A 21,824-nucleotide genomic window follows, 5' to 3' on the forward strand; every position below is an offset into this window, starting at 1 on the left:
CCGGGGGCAGGGAGAGAACCGGGGGCAGGGAGAGAACCGGGAGAAGGGAGCGCACCGGGGGCAGGGAGCGTTGTGGGGGCCGAGGCTGCTGGCAGGGTCCAGCCAGCAGCAAAAGGGGCCTCAGAGGGAGACAAAGGACCAGAACCCTGACCCACTGCTGCTGCCGGCAGTATTAGGCCAAGCCCAGAAGTCTCACCATCAATAAAAACTTCAATGCAAACTTGAGCCCAAGCTCTCCCTGCTGCGTTGCTGCCTTGCTTTGTTTTCCTTAAGAAGTCTATTTTTATGAGTATTTTCTTGACTAATGCAGATTTCAGGCAAACTCGAGATTAAAAGTCAACACCATGGAGGATTTTACTTGAAACCACAGAATGTGGCTTTGGATGTTCTTTCCGTGGAACAAATGCAGCCAGCTCTTGTATAAACACAACAAACAGCAGGAAAGATGCTGAGGAATGTTGTCTTAATTATTCAGCACAAAGATTAAAGGGAAAACATGAAGATGGGAAAAACAAACAACCCCCAAAGCTAAACTGGGTTTCAATGAGCCGGTTTGGCTTCAGCAGGGAAGGATTGATTTTAACTGCCTTATTGCTTCATGAACCCTTGGGTGCATTAATGTAAAATAATCCTGTGTGGGGTTATTTCACATATTTTACTTTTTCCCCTGTGCAAGTACACAGGACTCTTGCACAAGACACAAGCTTCTTCCAAATAGTAGACAGAGTTGCAGAATTTTATAGTCCCCTCAGGCCATGCTACTACAGGATGGGAACATCTTGGAATAAATTCTGTGTTTGGACATGAAAAGGGGAGGCCTTGCCTTTGCTTTTTAAGATAAGGTTGGAAACTTTTCAAGCATGCTGTGCCAGACTCTGAGGTCAAGCCTGCCTGTAGATGCTCAGTTGGAGCCAAGAGGTGTTGCATCTCACTGGAGTGAGATTCTGCTTTCCAGCTGACAGGTATTTCATCTAATAGCCCTTAAATTGTCCTCTGTGCCTTGTGCCCCACCTCCCAAAGTGGGTGGAGCTTGCAAATGTCTGTCTGCAGCTGGACCCCACAGCCATGTCCTCACACTACCCCAAATCTCAGCATCGTCATGTGCTCAGGGCGTTGGGCACTCCCTGCAGTGCTGGGTGATGGCAAGCGCCGAGCCAGGCAAAGTCTTCCCGTTTGCTGCTTGTGTTTTACAGTCCCTGCTTCAGGCCACTGCACTAAGCTCTGTGCAAATATACCATGTGCAGCCAGATCCCTGTGGCACAAGAGCAAAGAGCCAAACACACCCAGGGACTGACTGGCTGTGTGAACATCCAGGCGTCTCCTCCAGCAGCCGAGGTTCTCTGTCCTGCCTTTGGCACCCTGCCCTGCACATAGCTCTCTCTGTGCCCTTGTTCTGCCTTCACTGGAACTGGCCAAGCTTCCCCAAAAAGTTGTGGAGGTGAAAACCATTTCAAGTTCTCTAGTGCTCCTAATTCCTCATTGCATCTCAGCCCTGGCTTGAAGCCCGGCGACGTGAATGGGCGTAGAGCATGAACATTCGTGCCAGCCATGGGGATTAGGGCTCTAAAAACACTTAGTGGAGGAGGCAAAAAGGCAGGTGGAGCATCTGGCTTTTGGGGATGCTGAGGACCTTCAGTCACAGCAGCTCAGTAGCTCTCCTGAGGAGCACGTCCCCCAGCATGACGTCGATGTGCTGAGATGGGTGTTTGCCCACAGACGTGACAGGCGGCAGCTTCCCAGGCGCTGCCGGGCCTGAGCTCTGACTTCACCGGGGTGTTTTAACCACCTCCTTTGCTTGAAGCATCTGCACGGTTCAACCAGGGGCTCCTTAGAGCTGCTGTGTCTTCAGCTGGCTCGGAGAGGAGCATGGACAGAGCTGTGCCAAATGCCCATCACACCAGGCTCTGGAAGGGTGGAGTAGGAAAAGAAGACCAGCAAGAGGAACTGGCAGCCATGGAGTTACTTTAGCAAGTCGTGTTTACACAAATTTATGTAATAATTTTGGCTGGTCCTTGGGGAGCAGGAGGGGTTGTGCTGCCCCTGCTCACAGCATTTGGGGGTACCCGCAGGGATCCTGCATGGCATGCGGCTGGCTGGGGCCTCACAGCAGCAGAGATGCCAAGAGAGTTTAGGTGTGGAGAAAGAACTGTTTCCTATACCATTGCATGCAGAGATGCCCCCAAATGAAGACATTTTTCTATAAATGCCAACCATTTCAGAACAGAAAGGTTGGACCTTTATTTTGTGACGAGGCTTTTCATCTTGCATCTAGGGGCTTTTTTATATAAAGTGTCCTATTAGGGAAACAAGGCTTTCTAAGGTAGACATCAAAAAGAAATCTTTCCTCTGTTCCCAAGTGACCTTCTTCATGGAAAATTTCAAGCTGCTTTTTCATTCCACTAAAAAGTGGAAACAGTTAGAAATCCTGACTTTCCCAGAAAAGCTGATTCCTGCAGCCCTGCTTACGATCTGCTAATCTCTGCAGAGTGCTGGGCAGAGGTTTCCTGTGAAACCACTCTTCTATTTTTGAGCTGAATAAGAAGAAAAGCAAAACCCAAATGGAACTGGAGTCATGCAAGTGAAGGGTGTTTTGGAAGGTGAAATCCCTGCTCCTGCTCCCTGCACAGCACTCACACTTGCTCCTCTGTCTGTGCTGCATCCTTCTACAACTTGTGCCTTCATTCTGAATATCTGTAAATTAAGACTCTTTGCTATGTTAATTAGCAGCTAAAAGTTATAGCAGAGCTTTATTCACTGAATTGCTTGGGATTCCTTTTCATAAAAATGGTGCTAAGGATACCCATCTTTCCCAGAACCTTTCTCTCCCTTGCAAACCTCTCTAGGATTCTGCATTTGCTCTTTCAGGGGAGCAGAGCAGGCTCCTTACTCCCCAAACCTCGCTGCAATACCTTCCTAAACCCCACAGTGAAATGGTGCCAGGCTTCTTGTGAAGGAAAACCTGCAGTTTGCTCTGGCAGATCCACCAGGACAGGTTTCTGGGTGACAAATGTTCTGAGTACTTACAACCTGACCTCTTTAAAAGCCGTGACATCTGTGCGTTATGAAAGGAGGAGCTGGCGGCGGGGCGATGACTGGCTTACCCAAACATGATTCACCTGCTGTTCAAAGTGCAGCAGAGGTGGAGGCAAGCCAGCCTGTGGAACAAAAAGGCACAGACAGAAATATTTGTCTGCTCCTCGAGCAGAAAGCTCTGCCCAGGCCACCACTGCTGTGAGCAGGCCAGGAGCCCACAGGCAGCTATTTATAACTGTGGTAGAGACACAGGGCTGCTCATCCTGCCTGAAATCCAGCCCAGGGCATGTTTAGGGCTTCATTCTGTCTGGCTGAGGGGAAGGGGAACTGCAGAAGCCCTCTGCATTTCTCCCTGAGACTTCAAGGTGCTTCATTCTCCACACGGTCAGACATGGCTCTTAGATGGAATTTGAGCCCCTGGCTTTGCAAGAGCTCTTCTGTCCTCAGCAAGGACACTGAGTTATCACCAGTGGGGGTGGAGATGCTGGAGCTGAAGGAATAAAGACCAGGGCAGAGGATGAGGGAGTCAGACCCTGGATCTGGCCTGACAGCACCGAGGCATCCCTGCAGAGAGGCTCTGCCATCTGCAGAGCCCACCTGCTGCCGCTTGCAGCCTCCTCTGGCAAAGCGAAAAGGCAGCGCTGGGTGCCCGCCAGCCCTGCTGGCATCTCTGTCAGGTGGGTGGGAGCTACACAGGAAGAGTGGAAAAAGGAAGAAATGAGGGAGGCAGCACGTACTCGCTTCTTGCTGGGGCAAGGAGCCAAGGCCACAGGAGCTGGTGAGTGAACGGTGCAGGGCAGCTGGAGAGTCCCCAGCTGCAGTGATGGGCCACCATGGCGTCATTCCCGGCCACAGGTGAGGCACATGGACACACAGCGGTTTGTGAAGTTGGCAACTTCTGTCTGACCCTGTAGAAAAGACTGATTACAAATCTGCTCTCCCCATCCAGAAGATTAAGTGGGTGATGTGACCTCCACGTCTGGCCCACTGGGATGCAGCTCCCTCTGGACACCAATCTCCTTGGAAGTGGTGGACCTTGCTGCAATGTAAAGCTGTCATCAGAGAGCTGGCTTGTTATGACTTTTCCTCCTTTAATCACTTTGTTATGTAATCCATGGGTTTAGGTGGTGCTGAACAAGCCGTGCTGACTTTGGGCTCCTCCTTGGGATCTCCTGTAGATGGAGGATCTTCAGCTTCAATTGAAGTACCAATGAAACAATTGCAAAGCATCAAGGCAAGCTTATAGCACCCTGCACCACAGCCCATGGTCTTGCCACCCATCCTAGGGCTTCCCCTGGGATAATGGAGACAGTCCTGATCTTTGTGTTCTTTTCTCAGTGGGATGTGGTTTGTACATGACTGCCCATGCTGTGAAAAAAGACATCCCCATCCATTTCATGTGGGCCTTGCTTCCAGGACTGAGCGATAATGTTCTGCCAACCTCTTTGCCAAGATGTTTGGCTCAAGAGACTAAAATGAGCCAAATACGGATCTGGGCTCTCTCAGTGTGACTCTCCAGTTTCCAGAAGTTCAGGCATAAGCCTAGTTACATGAACAACGAGATAATGACTTTGCAGCTCTCTGTCCCACCAATCCATGTGAAAGTCAACTCATTTCTCTAGGAATGAGGCTGCCTCAGGCAAAGCCTGTATGAGTCAGAAGGAAAAAATATTAAATTTTTCTTAATTCCCCGATCCTGTTTACATCTGATCCTCCGTACTGAGAGTCAGGACCCCTCTGAGCTCTCAAGCAGCAGTTTCAGGACTTGGGAACAATACCATGTAATTTATATGATTGCTTCCTGCCCAATGCCCGGTCAGCACAGTGCAGAACTTGAATCCCAAACCTCATGGAGCAGTGTGGTAATCTGCCTGCCTCTGCCAAGAGAAAACCAGGCCTGGAGCAGCTCCCCTAACTGCACACAGAGACCTGAGAGCAAAAGTGCTGGTTACAAAAGATGAGCTGAGGACAAAGAGTCTCCCACACCACCTGCTTCCACTTCCTTTTGCTCCACTTCCCAGGACTGGCTTTGAATCACGTGTGGCAGTTGGGGAAACGTGGTGGTTGAATAACATCCTGGATCTAGAAATACTATGATGTAAAGAAAGCAAAAATTCCAGGAAGCTGATGTGTTTGTTGACCGGCTTGGGCAGGGGGGGGAAGGAGGGATGATGCAAATAACTCGCTGCATGTTATATGCACGTACTGAGGTGTAAAAATAATTCCTCAGGCCAACTCTCAAGGCTTGCAGACAGCCAGGATCCAGGTGCAGCACTGCTGGGGCACAAGTGTGTCTGCACAGGTGCTGAGGCTGGAGTTGGCTTTGGTTCTTCGCCTGATCACCCAGCAGGCTGCCTGGCCCTTAGACATGGCACTGTGAGCCCCGAGTGGCCCTTGCTGATAGCAACACTCCCCCCTCCTCGGCTGGGATGCTGACACTTTGCCTGCCTCCTTCTGTGGATTTAGAAATGGGAGAACTTGTTTCACCTCTGTGCAACAGGACTTTCAGGTCTGATGGTGCTGGAGGAAGCTGGTGGGTAGAGCAGGGATAGCAGTGTGGAAAAGGGGTCATGACATTCAGGGTGCGTATTCCTGTTTACAAGTGCTTGGTGCCTTTGAAGACACCCTAAGGAGCATGCAGGCCTCCTCTCTGAACAAAAAAAGGCAACATTGGGAAGGTGCTGTCACCTCAGAGCTACTCCTTAAACCCTAACGTGTCAAAAACAAGTGTCAATGTTTGCAAGAAATATTTATGCACTAAAAATGAGCAAACACAGCTGGTGAGAAATCCCTGATCCCCATGCTGGGCTGTCAACAGTCTGGACCACATTAATGAGGCTGTGCTGGAGTCGAAGCACAAGCGGACATGTGGCTGGGAGCCAGAGGAGGAGCTGCAGCAACACCTGGAGCTCCTCACCCAGCACTGACCCTGGGCTATTTCCCACCTCTAAACTGAAAAAAAAAAAAAGCGCTATTGTGCTTTGCAAGTAGTTCCTACACACAGTGCGATCTGTCCTGTGTTATGAAACACGTGAAGTTCTCATCTGGCCAGCAGAATGGTTAGCATTAAGCATTTAAAGCTTTTTTTTTTCTTTTACAGTTATGTACTGAGTCAGCACAAACACGGCAGTGACAAGAGAAAGCATTTGGAGTTCTGAACCAGCTCAGCTCTGGATGGATTGAAGAAAACAAAATGTTCTTGCACACTGGTGCGAATGAAGCCTGGTTTGCGATGGCCTCACGTTTCATGGTTGATTGATTTTAAACTGTATTATGCAAAGGCAGCAGCACGTCTGCTCTGCTTGTGAGGCGCTGTAGAGCCCACACATGGTTGTGGAGTGAATCAGGAGGTGAGGGAAAGAATGAGGCAGGTCCCAGGCAAACAGCCCGGTGTCTCCCAGAGGAACTGGCTGGGGTGGTGAAACATGCTGCACTCTCCACCTGACAGCAGCTGTCCCTGGCAAAGGGCTGCTGCTCCCAGGCTGAGCCACACAAACAGGTTATTGTGCACTTTGCTGCATTGTTGGCTGTGGTGGCTAAAATCACCCTCATTTCATAGCACAGGAGCCAGGAACGTGCCCTTCTTGAGGGGTAATCTGGACGCAAAACTGGTGAGGCCTCCTTGATGGCAATCTTTTTTTTTCAGTGAATAGCCAGGTTTTGCTGGAAAAATGAGCCATGATGAGAACTAAACCATGAAAGGAGAGCATCTGGTTTGATTGAGCGTAATCCACCTGAGAAATGCCCATGGGAGAACTGCTGAGGGAAGTGATGTGCAAGGTCCTTGGGAGTCGGGGAGAGAGAACCAAAGACTGACCCTGCAGATGGGGACGTGGAACATGTCCACTGCTGGGCAGAGTCCCAGACAGACTCCAGTGCTCCCAGGGTGACCGGTGTCCCTAATGCCATGCTCAGCTTTCCAGGGCAGTGTTACCAAATGTCATCCGAGCTTTCTCCAGTCTGGAGGGATCACTTAAAAAGATAACGGAGAAAGCAATGAAGCCTATCAAGCCCACATAAAATGCTTAGTTGTTGAGCTTTTAAAACTACTCATGAGCTGTTTCATGTAATTGCGATACATTAGGAAACAAAACCTGCTCCACAGCCCAAACCTCTGCCAGCCACTCCCTCAGCAGGGCACAGGTTTCACCTGCACTGACATCCTGCTGGTGATCTCCCTCCCTGCGCAGCTCTTCCACTGTGTGCGTGGGTTTGGATTGTTTTTGGGGACACACAAATGAGCCCTTGGGGAATGTGCATCATCCTTATATAAAGTCTGATCTACTAAGCTCCAGAGTTGCCAGCTTTCAGCTGTTTTTCTCGGCACCTGCTACGCAAGAGCTACTGACCTTTTTGTTGTATGACTCTGTGGTGAGGGAATGCATCTCCCTTGCAACAGGTTCAGCGTGCCCCAGACCGCCTGGGACCCCGTGCCCAGCTGGCGCAGAGCTCTCCTCCGCCCGGCGCACGGCTTCAGCCCGCGCGTCCGACTCGTACCCCGCACCCCGGCTGCTCGGAGCCCGCCAGCATCCCTGCCTCCCGGCTCCGAAGCACCCCCCCCTCCCCCGTGGCCCGGCTCGGGGCGGTCGGCACCCACCTGCACACCAACCTCCAGCCGGGGCCGCCCTCCGCGGCGCCCCCGGTACCGCGGGCTCCGTTACGAAACGCGGCCGGGGCGGGGCGGCGCGGGCGGCGGCGGCCAATGGCGGCCCGGGGAGCCCCGCCACCGGCGCCCGCCCGGGGTCCCTCCGGCGGGACGGGGCGGGCCGGGCCAGGAGCCGCAGCTTCCGCCGGGCCGGCCGGGGCGGGAGCGCTGCGGAGCGCAGTCTGAGCGGCGGCCGGGGCGTGCGGGCACCGCCGGCTTTAGGGACAGCTCCCCCGACCGCTGCCATGAGCGGCCCCTCCAGCCCGAGCTCCCCGCCGCCCGGGGAGAGCCCTTCCAGGCGGCCCCTCGGGCTGGACCTGCTGCGCTGCCCCTGCTGCCGCCTGCTCCTCTGGGAGCCGGTGACCGCGTCCTGCGGCCACTCCTTCTGCAAGCCGTGCCTCGGCGGGGCCGGGCCGTCCCGCTGCCCGCTGTGCCAGGAGCGGCTGGAGCTGCTGGGCGTCGGGGCGGCCAGGTGCAGCGTGGTGCTGTGCGGGATCCTGGAGCGATGCGTGCAGCGGCAGCGGCGGCTGGCCGGGCTGGCGGAGCGCGTCCGCGACCGCCTCGCCCGCGGGGACGCGCGGGAGGCGCTGAGGATGGCGCAGAGAGGGGTCGAGCTGGGTAAGGACCACCGGGCTCAGGGGCTGGGAGTGCGGATGGTGGGGTGCGGGGTGCGAGGGGCCAGCCCAGCAGCAGAGACGGGGAGGCACGGGCTGGGCTGTTGCAGCAGGTGGGTACCAATGTGGGTACCAATGTAGGTCACCGTGTCCCAGCAGCTCAGTGCACTCCAAGCCTGCACGGTCCAGAGCTGGAAGACGTGGGAAGCTGGAAGTGTTGTAAGGGAGGGCTGGTGTGGATGGGGATGGGAAGGGGGAACGCAGCTGCTGGGCATTTCTTCCATATCCGTGGATGTCCCGAGGTGCTGGGAGCGGTGGGCTATCAGGCAAATCGCGCTGCTCATCCCCGGCCAGGCCCGCTGCCTGTGTCCCATCGGCCACGTGCCTCTGGAGAGGGAAGTGCAGCAGATACTCACATCTTGCAGCCCGGCAATATTTCAGGGTCAGAGGAAGAGCTCTGCCCAGGGGGGTGGCCATTATGTTAAGTGGTTGGGACTTGTCCAGTCCGGGATGGACACGTCCTCTCCCCCCAAAGCCTGGCGAGGACACAACCTTGGCGGAGCTGCTGTGCCAGCCCCATCGTGCCGGTCAGCCCCCAGCCCGGCCCCTTCTGCAGCCGGCTCTGGCGAGACATTTGGCTGCAGGGCCAGGATCGGGCCCGAGGGGTGGGGTTTGATCTGCTTCAATGTGTGGCTGTAAGTGGATTTCTTGGAAAGTTAATACTTAAATAAAAGGGGTTATACAATATGTCTGGAGCAGGGGGTTGGGGCGACGGAGGCAGAATTTCCTTTCTCCACGTCGTTTCTATGACAGCACTGAGCTCCCCTCCCGCAGCGCAGGCTCTTATTCATCGCCTGCTTCGAGACAAGTGCCAGAGGTTCAGGGTAAGCCTGGAAGCGAAGGGCTGAGCGGACCGGTCGATCCTGGTGTTGGCAGCAGAAAACAGGTCCTTTTATGCAACCTCCAGAGGCATCCATCTCTCGCTGCACACCCTCCTTCAGAGCAAAGGCACATGTACACTTCTCTAGTACTTATTTTCCAGGCTTTTGCCTGATCGGGGTGTACAATCACACATTTCTTTAAAAATCCCTTGTGAGTATAAAGAGGAAGCATTGCAAACTCTGTCCTCACTCTTCCCTGCACGTCTGTTCCCCGAAAGACAGGAAAGTCTGGCTGAGGGCGACAAGGAAATTGCAGTCGCAGCCTCAGCTCCAGTGAACCCGTGCTTGCTGCCAGGGGCTGCCAGGCTCAGCCACGTGGGTGGTGCTTTCAGGATGCGTTTTCCAGCTCCTGCAGCCTGCAGCCAGCTTTCGGCTGCACAACTTTTTACGGGCTGCCTTTCACTTTGAAACAGAACCACTGATAAATGTTAGACCCTCGGAAATATTTTATTTGTGGTGTGATAGGGCCGGTTTGCAGTGCCCTGCTCAGCCCAGCCTGTAGCCCAGCTCGCTTTGCTTGGGTGGAAGTAAACTGTCAACTTTTTATCTTCATGTTTTCTGAGTGAACAACAGAGAAATGCAGTGTAACGTGTAGCACAGGAGGCCCTCTGACATGCCTGGAGCATGGAGGCTGGCGAGTCTGTGAGGCTGCCAGCTGGCTGATGGCCCTGGTGTGTAATGATATCATAGATCAAAAATAGCTGTAGCAGCAGAGAAATGCAGGATTCATTGCCCTGTTTTACACATCTGGAATGGGGTTTTTTTTGCCAAATCAGTCGTTCTATTGCTGGGCTGTGCAAATGTTTGAATGGGTTTGCCCACATGGAAAATAAACATCTGGACTTTGTACCTATTTGTTCATCCTTACCCGTCCTCAGGGGCTGGGATATTTCACCTCTGGATGGGTGCTTGTGGGATGGGGTACTGAGCAGCAAGTTCCTATGTTTCCTGACTCGAGCCCTAGGGTCTTGGCTAATATTATAAAGGAAAACAAGCTGCTAGGGACCAAGTGTTGCTCTGCTGCACAGCTCAGCATGGCCAGTGGAGAAGTGGTGCAGGAGTGGCTGTTCCTGGCTCTGCTGCTCTCTGGGTTAGGGTGACACCAGGTAGGGAGCAAAGTCTCCCTATGCTCCATGCTGGGCACGGGGACAAGGAAGCAATAGCCATGGCAGAGTTTCCTCCTCTGTGATAAGCAGTGGTGTGTGCCTGGGCAGGGTGACAGCAGGGGCAGGCAGGGAAAGGGGCAAATGCTTCCTGCACCCGGCTGTCATGGAGCTGCCAGTCCCGACCTGCAGCTTGCTGGCAGAGCTGCGTCAGCACCGTGTTTGAACTGGGCCAGGAGGAAATGCTGCTGGGCTTGGAAGTGCAGGAGACATCACTAACAGTGATGTTTCCTGATGATTGTTGATCAGCTGCCAGCCAGGCCCATGGACTCAGCTTGCCCCTGAGAGAGCTCCTGGCCCTTCAGCAAGGCGATGTTGCCCACACCACATTTGCCACAAGCAAATGCAGCAGCAGTGCCTGCGAATGGTGCCTTATTTATGATACAGGGCTGGCCTCAGTGCCAGCATCCTGCAGGGCCACCAGAAGTTACCTGTGCTGGACCTACCATCATCCCCCCGGGAACTGGGAGCCAGTGGGGGGACCAGCCTGACACTGGAGGCCTCCCCAAATGGACCAGAGAGCAACAAGTCTCCAACCCCAACCCTCAGCAGCTTTGAGCCGATGCTCAGAGCTGGGGGGATGCAGGACTGGAGGCACAGACCTGTTACCTGAGCTGGAAAAGCAGCACTGCACTGGATGTAGGTCACCTCCATGAGCTGTGATGTAACGGGGTGGGTCTGGGCATCTCTGCTTTTCAAACCCACAAACATTGCCACACCTGGTTACTCCATGAGTGTGGGCTCTTGGGGTGCTGCTTCCTCGCTTTCCCTGAAATCCCCCAACCCAATTCTGCCACTGGCGGTGCTGATAGGAAGGAAGGTCTTTATGTGGTTTTCTGAGGCAGGAAAGAAGAAGATATCGCTGCCAGTTATTTAGAAAAGGGCAGGAGCATGTAATGCTTGGTGTCATGACTAGCAGTGGCTGTGGGACCTGTGCTCCCAGCCCCCTGACATCCCATCAGTGACATCTCGCTGACAAGGAACTGGATGCTCAGTTCTCTTCCTCTGTTTTGGGAAATCTCAGCCTTTCTCATACTTGGAAACCCCAAGTCAAGGGGTCAACCCCAAGCCGAAGGTCCTGTGGTGCAGACAGATTCTTACACCCCCCTGGCTTCTCATCTGCCCCAGGAGAGCCGTGACAGCCAGGTAGGTCTTGGAATTAAGGTATCCAGCACTGCAGTCTTGTTTGGTAACATGTTATTGTGACTCTGCTAGGTGAGTCACATCGCAGAGCCTCCTGTGGCCACAGCCCTGTAGGGACTACGTGTATGGTAGAGCTTTTATGCTGCATCCCAAAAAGATGGATGAAAGCCCAGATCCCAGCATGGCTGAGCCCTGAGGCAATGGTGGGGCCTCTTGGCTGAGAGTGTTTGGGGAAGATGGAGGAAAAAACAAAGGGAAGAGCCTCAAAGAGTTTAAAACTGGGTATTTAGGGGAAATAATTTCCTTGCAGAAACTTACAGGACCTGTGACTCCTGAGGAAGAGCACTGCAGGACCAGGCTGTGCTCAGCGTGAGGCAATGGCACAGGGACTGACTGTCCCACTGTGGTGGCCTCTCCCCAGCCTCACCCAGCCCCACTGCCTCACCATGGGCTCATCACACGAGTGACCACATTTCTCTTTCCAGCCCTGGACTGCAGCTCCCTGCGGCTGTGCCGGGCAGAGGCGTTCGTGGCACTGGGGCAGTATCCTCAGGCACTGGAGGACCTGGATGCTGTGTGCAGGGCTGAGCCTGGAGACCACCAGGTGAGTGAAGGCCACATCCACTGGAGCCAAGTATTATTGTACAGGAGCAGTTCCCCCCTCCTGAATTCTCCAAGCCAGTGGATTTATCCTGCTCAGAAATGCACTTGACAGACCCATTTTAGGTTGCTAACCCAGCTGGCAGGTGCTGTGTTGCTCTCACAGGAGAGGTCTGGCACCGTGTCCTTCCTTCCCTCCTTCTCCAGCTCTCGCTAGGCTTGGCTTTTACAACTGCTGCACTTTGGAGAGTCCTGGGTTTTTTTAGCCAAGTCTGAGCAGGGGATCAGTGACATATCCGGGTGCTTTGGTTTGGGATGGGAGCAGGCAGGAGGGACATTCCCCCAGGGCTTGCATAGGAGCTGAAGGGGCACACGCTCAGCTGGTCACTGTCTTATAGTCACCACAAGTTTTTCTGCTCTGCAGGCCTTCTTCAGGAAAGGGAAGGTGCTTCTGGAGATGGGACAGAGAGCTGAAGCCCTGCTGGCCTGGGAGCACTGCTTGACACTCAGTCCCCATTTCCAGCTGGCTCGGAGAGAGATGGAGAAGGTGTGTGGGCTCTGCCATGGTGGGTTCCTGGGCTCTCACATCACAAAGGGAGATGTCCTTGTCCTCTGAAGGACTCAACAGAGTGCTCAGTCAGCACAGACACCTCCTGCAGTGAGCAGAAGGGTGCTTTGGGGAAAAAGAGGGAGCCTGGCAGCCCTCCCACCTCCCTGCTTTTTCCTCCTAGCATCCCCCAACCCTTGCTTTGTCCATGCAGATCCTCGGGGAAGCCGATGCTCCTCAGCCACACACGGCTGCTGCACACCTGGGTGATGCTCACCTGAGCTCAGCTGGTTCCCAGGTTGGTGGAGGGAGCACAGCACTCCCATCTTCCACACAAGCTCAGGTAAGAGCCTGCAATATCTGAGTCTGCAAGGAGACTTAATGCCCCTCTGGGACATCCCACTTGTCCAGTGACAGGAAAGGAGGTGTGATATGGGGAGATTGTGCAGGACATGTAGCCATGTTTACCTGGTGGTGTGCTGGGATGAGAATCTGCAGGTTGTGGAGGGTGGGAGAGCAGGTACCATCGGGGCTGATGCCATGGGGACTCGGGAAATAGAGGAGACTTCCTCTCTCTGTTCATCTCACTACATTCAGGAAGAAAAAAAAGAAAAAAAGTGAGTTTCAATTTTTTTCATCTAAAAAACACACTTGAGAATAGTTCAGACCATTAGCAGCTGTTAAGGGCAGCTTGTATTTTTCTCTTTGCTGTCTGTAAACAAACTTAGGGGGTTTGGAGAGAAGAGGGAATTCAGAAAATGGGCTCAGATACATCCAAATAGTATTTGGTAGGTCTGACCAGAGTGAACCCATGTTTTAACCATGTGATGGGCAGCAATGTTCAGGCCATGCTCCTGCTGTCCTGCAGATGCAAGATGTTAATGTACAGCAGCACACCGGAAAACCTCCTGGTGCCATCAGGCTTGGTGGGACAGATGGGGCTGTGCACTCAGAGGGAGAGGAGGGTTTGGGCTCAATTTCATCTTGCTGTGCCTAGGATCAGGAGAGAGAGCTGGCAGATGGCCGAGGGGGTGCTGGGTCTGAGCACTGCCAGGGTACAGCCACCCCTTCCCAGCCGGGGCGACAGCAAGAACCAGAGACTTCGGCAGAGAGTCAGGGCCAGTGGTTGTTGGGTGAGTGTCATCAAAGGTACCACAGTGTTGTCTCATGTAAAATACATCTTTTAAATCCATTTTGGCACTGAAAACTTGGTGTTTGCACTGTATCCAGCTCAACAAACAAATATCCCATGGGCACATGATGGGGCAGCTCTGGCCAGGACATTCTCTGCTTGTCATGCACGTGAGGAGGATCCACCTGATCTTCCTGTGTTGAGCTGCTGAACTTTTGGCTCCAGCTTGGTGACAAGTTCTTGCTAAAGCCAGTCATCACTTGTTCCCTCTGTGGAGTCAGGACAGCCTTTCTTTGTTTCCCATGGGTTTAGATGGGTTTTGGTTTAGAATAAATTTCCATGTGGGGGACAGGACATGCCATGAGCTGGGGAAGCAGCACCTCCATCAGCATTAACTTGCCATCAGTGTCCAGCCAGGTGGCTGCCACATACCTGGGTTTGCATAAAGCAGTGATGGCTCATGGCAGGTCTCCAGAGACTTCTATCCTGGAGCTTCTTGGGCCATCTCACTGCCCAATGCCTCAGTTTCCCTGCCTGAAAAAGGAGATACCACCTTTCTCCACCACATACCATGAGATCCACTGACACTCCAGCTATGGATGAACATGGGTGGGTTAACAGGGGTTTATGTTGCATTTCCTAGTGGTTTTGTTTTTCTTTGACACTTTCAAAGCATTTTGTAGGGCAGTTAGGCCTCAGAACAAGGTCAGAAAGCAAAGATTAATTTTCTATATCGAAATGGGGGGTTGTCTTCTCTTCTCTTTTGCCACTAGATAACAAGGAGGAAACAGCAGCAGCGAAGTGTACCCAGCCATGCCTCGGGGAGTCACTGAGCATCTCTGACTTGGAGTGCTCCCTCTGCATACGGTGAGTTCTCCAGCAGGAGAGCCTTAAGGATGAGGAATTAGCACCTGCTGGGTTTTCTTTACTGGTGTGCATCTTTCTTCACATCTTTGTACAAGCTCAGTCCTGAGTACTGCTGATATGTAGGTTTCAGTAGAGATGAGAGGGGAAGGCAGGGGCATGGGACACCCTGCCAGGTGGCAGAAGCTCAGATCACCCTGTCTCAGGGCGCAGCATCACTGCAGCTGTATCCCTTGGGACATAGATGTGGAGGTGGGGATGTTCAGTGGGGTCAAAGACCAAAAGCAGTGGTTGCCCTTTGTACCTGCAGGCTAGGACAGGAAGGTGTTGCCCAGGGAAATTCCATCCATGATGGGGTATTGCAGACCTAGAGAGGAACATTTCTGAGCTCTTTGCCTGGTGCAGGTGGAAAAGGGAACAGGGTAGAGCCTGTGTTTGTCTGCTGGCTCAGGGCTGGGGAGGAGCTGGTGTTGTAGTGCCACAGGGCATGCTGAAAGCAGGCTGTTATTCCTGGTGTGTCCCAGGACGTGGGGGAGTTGTGCAAGCGGCTGCTGGCAGAGAGCTGGGTGGGTGTTGCACTGCCAGACGCGCAAGTCGGTCAAGGTCTCCTGCACGGCAGCTTTTTCCAGGTCTGTGCATGGCATGGGGGAGAGAAATTTAGGCTGCATCTGATCTGAAATATGTGAATTTGGGTGTCTTCTGAAAGGAGAAAACAGTGTTCAGGAGGAGTCAGGGCTTTCCCAAGACCTTAATTTAATTTCTGATCCTGGAGCTACTTGTGAGCAACTCGAGTGCTTGTTGCTGGCTCTGTTCCTGGAGCAGGGGAGGAGGCACTTTCCTGTCACTGCCTGTTGTATTACACACTGCTGTGGGTATCAGGGGAACCACAGCCCTGGCAGGACTAAGGGGTGCCATGTGTGTACTGATGGGGTCCACTGGGATTCCATCGAGACCCAGCAGACATGGGGAGCAGAGCTCAGGCCAGGAACAATTCTCATCTTACATCATTGTGCAAGCCCAGCAGTCTGAGCCCAGCCTTTCTAATTAAAAGACTAATTAAAGTCTGTGTCTGCTGGACTTATCTGTGCTCCTTTCCCTTTGTTGTTTTCTGCAATCCATTGACTGTGATCATCCTTTGCAGGATGTTCTTTGAGCCAGTGACGACGCCCTGTGGTCACACCTTCTGCAAGGAGTGCCTCGAACGCTGCCTGGACCACCGGCCCAACTGCCCCCTCTGCAAACAGAGCCTGAGAGAGGTGAGGGCATGAGTCCCAAGGGATGGAGCCCGAGGGAGAGCTGGGAACCAGCTCCAGCTGCTGGCTGTGTGCCCAGGGCTGAGGTGGGAAGGTGCAGTGCTCTTAAATTAGCAGCTCCATGGCATGGTGGTGTCAGCTCCACTCACATGAGAATGACCAGACAGTTGATAATTAAGACCAAGAGATTCATTTCCACAAGATGCCACAGTGATTTAGTGAGATTGTAAACAGGAGAAAAGAGAGAGAGAGAGAGAAGCAAATCCTAATTACTTTAAAAAATGGAAATGGATGGCAAACCTGCTAGCCTGGAGATTTGCTTTAATCTTTAATGAAAAGGGATTCGGATGAGACCATCAGGGAAATTAGGTTGTCATACAAGGACTGCATCACTGTCAGAGACAGGACGCTGCGTTGGATGGGCCCTGGCTCTGAGCTGTGTCTGGAGGTCTCGGTGGAGCTGACATCCCATCCTGCTCGATGGCTCAACATCCCCCAATGGGTTTTATCCCTGACTCTCTCTGGTCTAAAATTACCTTCAGTTCCAATAAAAGTGAGCGTGATTCAGAGTCCGACAGGGCCCCAGGGCTTCCTCCCTGTTCTTCTCCAACCTATTTTTGGGTCTAATTCCTTTTAGTACCTGAAGGCTGGGAGGTACAGCCCCACGGTGCTGCTGCAGGACATCATGCTGGCCACCTTCCCCACACAGCTGGCTGAGCGCCGGGAGCTGCACCGGGCAGAGATGGCAGAGCTCTCCAAGTAAGCAGGGACTGCTCCTGTGTGTGTGTGTGTGTGCACATGGGGACTTGGAATGCGCTCTGAGGGGGCTGTCCACACCCCATACCATTGCTCTGGCTTGGTTCTGCTCAAGTGATGTCTGTCCCACCTCCAAGATGACATTGCAGCAGTGCTGGTGGGCGTGGACATGGCCAGTGGGGCACCTGGGGGTGAGGGACCATCTTTGCAAGGAGCTGTTTTGTGGGCAGAATGTGTCTTTGGTCTCTTGGTGAGCCAAGTGGAAGCTTTAGTGTTGCTCTGCTCACTTCTTGTGGGAAAGGACACACCTGGTTTGGGGGAGCAGCTGATGCAGAGCTATTGGGATGAGATTTGCTTGGGGAGGCATCACAGTGGTTTCTCCTTCTGTCCCTCAGCCTGACCAAGAACATCCCCATCTTCGTGTGCACGATGTCCTTCCCTGGCATCCCCTGCCCTCTGCATGTCTTCGAGCCTCGGTACCGCCTGATGATCCGGCGGTGCCAGGAGAGTGGCTCCAGGAGGTTCGGCATGTGCATATATGAGAATGGGAAAAGGTGAGCTCCTGGGCAAGCCTCCCCTTGCCCCAGCTGATTTGGCCCTCTCTGCCTCAGCCCCAAATGTCTAAAATACTGAGTAGAAAGATTCCCTATCGGTGGCATCTCTCAGATAAAATCAGCAGGGAGGTGGTGCGTTCCCCACACTGAAGAGTGAAATGGGATCAAGTAATGAGGCCAGCACTGGAGTTGCACAGAGCCAGTGGCGGCTGTTAAACACAACATTCTTGGAACAGCTTCTGACTCAGGATGTCTCTGAGCTCCGTGGTTCTCTGGCTGTGACCTCCAGCTCCTCTTAGTGAGCACTGGGAGGAGGCTTGATTGAATATCTGAATTTGCCCCTGCCCAGACAGCTTGTTCCTGGGCCTTTTCCTGCTTTGGAGATGGTACCTTCAGGAGAAGCAGCCCTCTCACCACCCATTACCCCAGCTCAGCCGCTGTTTTCTGTCCCTATGTCCCTGCAGCTTTGCTGACTACGGCTGCATGCTGGAGATCCGTCAGGTGGAGCTGCTGGCGGACGGGAGGTCCTTGGTGGACACCATCGGCCGGCAGCGGTTCCGGGTGCTGAGCCGCGGGCACAGGGATGGCTACCACACTGCTGACATCGAGTACCTGGAGGACAGGAAGGTGAGGGCTGGGCCAAATCCTGGGCTGCAGTGGGACAGAACCTCCCCATGGACACCTGTGTCCCTCTTGTGTCTGTTCAGGTGTCTGGGGAGGAGCTGCAGGAGCTGCAGTGCCTGCACGAGAGCACCTATCGCCTGGCCCAGCGGTTCTGTGAGCACGGAGACCTCCCCTCCAGGCACATCCTGATGCAGCATGGACCACTGCCCGAGAAGGAAGAGGACATCCAGGTAATGCCCTGAGGGAAGGGATGCACTAAGCAGAGTACCAAGAGAGCCTCTGAAGTGGTGCTGTTCTGCACTAACCACCCTGCTTCCCTACTCGGCTTCCCCCCAGCATTTACAAAACAAACCCAGTTTTTCACCCCTGTTGCAGCATCTCTCATTCATAGAGTTGGTAGGGCTTGTCTTGTAAAACTGCTTGATGTTTCTTTATGGTTTTAAACTGTTCTTGGAAATGGAGCACTGAGTTCTAAAATCTTTCCCAGAGTCTTTTCCTAAATGAGAACTGAGAAACTGAACTGTGTGGGTTTGAAAACACTTTGGGAAAAAGCAACGAAACAAATTGGCAAAGAAGCGAACCCTGCAGCTTTTTGAGTCTGCAGTCTCCTTTCTCACTGTGATCCTTTGAGACAGCCACAGCTGGCCAGAGGTGAGGAGCTAAGAGGACAGGGTCCAATTTGCTTGTTATACTGCTCTGACAAATTCAGATTCTGTAGGAAAAAAAATCCCAAAATTTAATTTTCGCTCCTTTAGGAAAGTGTTTCCTCTCTGGATCATTACAAATATACTCTTGCTGGCTTGTCCCAGGCTAAGGCTGTCCTGGCCAGCAGTCATGTTAATGACGTGCTCTGGAATTACGAAACTACTCACCCTTCCTTCAGCTGAATTGAGCTTTTCCCTCATAGTTTGTCTCAGGTTATAAAAAAGCCACTTTACAAAAGCAGTGCCCAACAGCTGTGCCTGCATGGCCTGTACCTCACCTCTTCAAATGATGGCCAGTGTCCCAAAAACATTGACCATGCAGGATTTGCGCCATGTTTACAAAAAGCACCAGCTTAAACAAGGAAATGCACAAGATATTTCATTGTCTCTTTAGTATAGACTTTTTACCAGCTACATCTGCATCTGGAGGCTCCCTGGGGAATGCTTGTCTGGAAATTAAATTAGTTTGTCCAGCAGTTTCGAGCTGGGACAGACAAAAGGCTGTTCAGAGGAGTACCTTGCCCAAAGCTGGCGTTGCTGTCCTGACAAGAGCAACTGTTTCCCATCAGATGCTGCCTGAAGGCCACCCTTGCATTCACCTCGCAGCTCCTGATGTGGGGATCTCTCCCTCTCTCCTCTCCAGGCTTCAGCAGACGGCCCGACGTGGTGCTGGTGGCTCCTCTCCATCCTGCCCCTTGACCCGTCCTACCAGCTGAACCTCCTGTCCTGCACATCGCTGCGCGCCCGCCTGTCGCAGCTGCAGCACATCCTCACGGCCCTGCTGCAGCAGCCCCCGCCCCGCCACCTCCTGCCCGAGCGCAGCCCCCGGGGCCGCGTCTGACCCTGCCCTCCCTCGGGACACACCTCCACCCTTGGGTTTCTCTGTGTGTTGCTCCACGGTTTGAGTGTGGTTTGAGCCCCCCCTCCCCGCCAAAATAGTGACCTCAGCCGTGAGCTGGGCACCCTCTGCCCGGCTGCAGCAACAGCGACACTGTGCCAGCCGGGCCACCTCTGTGAGCTGCTTGGTGCCACTGCTGCCGTGCTGTGCCACCAGAGGGGATACTGGGGTGCAGAGCTGGGTTGTGTCTCCAAAGCCCAAATCACTTGCTGAGTGGCTTCTGCACGGAGGAGGATTCTCCTTAGGACAGAGGACTGAGTGCAGGGATTGCCTCACTTTTGGTTCTTTCACTTTGAAGGACAGCTTAGGGGTTTTATAGATGGTCCTGCCCCCTGCAGCAGATTTAGAGGCTGGGGAGAGGTGGCACTGGGGAAGCAGAGAAGTGCCAGTGGCTTCCCCCATCCTGGGGAGCTGGCTGTGCCACTGCTTACAGCTTTGACTTAGTTTGTATTTGAACAGGAAGAAAGGTTAAATTAAACAGTCTGAAACTCATGGTCCTGCTCCTAACCACCTCCATGGCCACATGGTGAGGAGATGGTTCTCTTTGAATGCTCTCAGGTCAAGACATCCCCTTCCCACTGCTCTGCTCGGTGCTGTGCTGTGTTTGCTTGCCAGGGCACTGCCAGGCACTCTCCTGACTGCCGGCTCCAATGCTGTGAAGTACCGTGGGAGGGGGCAATATGTCGGCTTTGGTGCTTTTCCCCCTACCCAAAGGCTGCTGTTCCCAACCCTGGCTGGGTTCAGGTTACAGGGTCGGACCTGGGGGCTGGGAGGAGCTGATAGCACAAGGGAGTTAACTCAGAAAGTTTTGTTGTGAGACTTTCTGCTCCTTGACTAATGCAATTTTTCCCTGCTCTGTGTTTCTTGTGAACTTTCTGCCTCCTCAGGAGAAAATCAGGATCTGAGCCAAGGCTGGACCCTTGCACTTGGGACCGAGAATAGTTCAGTGTCCCCCAAAAGAGCACAGTGAAGTCAAAGGGATCCACATCTCTGGAGAGGCAGGGAGGGGGTAGGATCAGTGACTGAGGCCATGAGCCACATGTCAGGGAGCGAGTGCTTGGCTGCTGCTTGTCTCTAGACACAGGGCAAAGACTCTCTTTGGACAGACCAGGCCTCCATGGAAGTCCTGAAGATTTGGGATTTTTGTTTTCATCCATAATTTCAGTGGCTTTGGATTCAATTCTAGGAGTGACAGCCACTCAGTCGTTGGATTACAATTGCTTCTGGAATTTTATCCCTGCATTTCTCAAAGTTCCCACACCGCCTCAGAGAGCTGTGGGGGAGCAGATCAGTGCAGTGATCCTTACTGCATGTGTTGCTGGGCTGAGCCTGGGGTGGGAGACTGCTCCAGAGAGGTCCCTGCTCAGGGCCACCACCTTTCCCTGTCCTTCTGCCTCCCGGAATGAGAAGTGCCTGTCCCTCCTCTTCATCAAAGTGCCTCCCTGGAGCAACAGTCAGGAACTGAGGGCTTGCTCCCCAGGAATCTCTTTGAGCACAGGGCAGCTGAGGACAGCTCGGAGCTGGATTTGCTCCTCTACCTTTGAGCTGTGCTGCTGGCCCAGGAGCACCACGATTCCCAAGGAGCCATATCCCTGGGATGTCAGATTGGCATGGGCTGGGGTAGGTGATGAAGGGATGCTCTGTGGTCCCAGGGCAGGTGGCAGGATGACACTGAAGTTTGGGAAGTGCCTTTCTTTCCCCAGGATCAATGTGGGCTCACCCAGTGACATCACCACCCCAAGCCACTCACCTGCCCCGAGTTGCCATTTCCCCAGGGCTGAGAGGTCTCTGTGGATCTCTCCAGCAAGGGGCTGGCATGGGGGCACGCAGGGAGAAGTGTGGCTCTGCACTGTGTCACACTGGGGAGGAGCCAGGGACCAGAGCTGCGTCTGCCTGGCTGCTTTGGGAAGGGATCTGTGCAACTTGCTCCAGTTTGCTTGGAGCACCTTCGTGGTTTTTATTACTATCTTTGCTCTTGGAATTAAATTTTCTTTCTGGTCATTGAAATAAAGACCTTTGTTGTTGTTGTTGTTTTGTTGCTGGTGTTTAACTTTCAGCAGCTTGTTAATAAAAGTGCTTGGGCATCCCCAGGGAGATCTGGGGACACGTGGAGAGGTGACACCCTTCAAACAGCAAGGTAGGGACAGTGACCACGGTCCAGCAAGGGCAGGTGGCAACAAGGGGAAAAAATAAAGTGGTTTTGCTAGCAGAAAAAGTGTGAAATAAGACAGGAAGAATAAGCTCCTGCCTGTCTTTGCAGCTAAAGGCTTTGGGGAAGGATGGGAGCAGAGATGCTGAGCAGTGTGGGATGACCCTGGAGGCAATGTCCCCAAATGCTGTGGTGAGCATCTGT

The 21,824-nt window shown here is 53.4% G+C and overlaps 1 protein-coding gene across 1 annotated transcript; it reads left to right on the forward strand.

Annotated features, from left to right (window-relative positions):
* Positions 1-7,836: 7,836 nt before the first annotated feature.
* LOC125333837 (LON peptidase N-terminal domain and RING finger protein 1-like) lies at positions 7,837-21,498 on the forward strand. The gene is made up of 12 exons (XM_048320092.1): positions 7,837-8,296; positions 12,025-12,143; positions 12,564-12,686; positions 12,901-13,029; positions 13,684-13,819; positions 14,592-14,685; positions 15,824-15,938; positions 16,573-16,694; positions 17,087-17,245; positions 17,710-17,872; positions 17,953-18,099; positions 19,217-21,498. The coding sequence occupies exons 1-12, from the start codon at positions 7,924-7,926 to the stop codon at positions 19,412-19,414; spliced, it is 1,878 nt and encodes a 625-aa protein (XP_048176049.1). The 5' UTR covers positions 7,837-7,923; the 3' UTR covers positions 19,415-21,498.
* The last annotated feature ends 326 nt before the right edge of the window (positions 21,499-21,824 follow it).

This window comes from Corvus hawaiiensis, chromosome 15 (genome assembly GCF_020740725.1).
Source record: "Corvus hawaiiensis isolate bCorHaw1 chromosome 15, bCorHaw1.pri.cur, whole genome shotgun sequence".
In the NCBI taxonomy this organism is placed as follows: domain Eukaryota; kingdom Metazoa; phylum Chordata; class Aves; order Passeriformes; family Corvidae; genus Corvus; species Corvus hawaiiensis.

Bases quoted from the DNA above. Each gene is read 5' to 3' on its own strand.
- LOC125333837 (XM_048320092.1), top strand. From the start codon at position 7,924: ATGAGCGGCCCCTCCAGCCCGAGCTCCCCGCCGCCCGGGGAGAGCCCT. The intron at 12,687-12,900 runs GTGTGTGGGCTC...TTGTCCATGCAG, and splicing joins CTCGGAGAGAGATGGAGAAG to ATCCTCGGGGAAGCCGATGC. The intron at 13,030-13,683 runs GTAAGAGCCTGC...TGCTGTGCCTAG, and splicing joins CATCTTCCACACAAGCTCAG to GATCAGGAGAGAGAGCTGGC.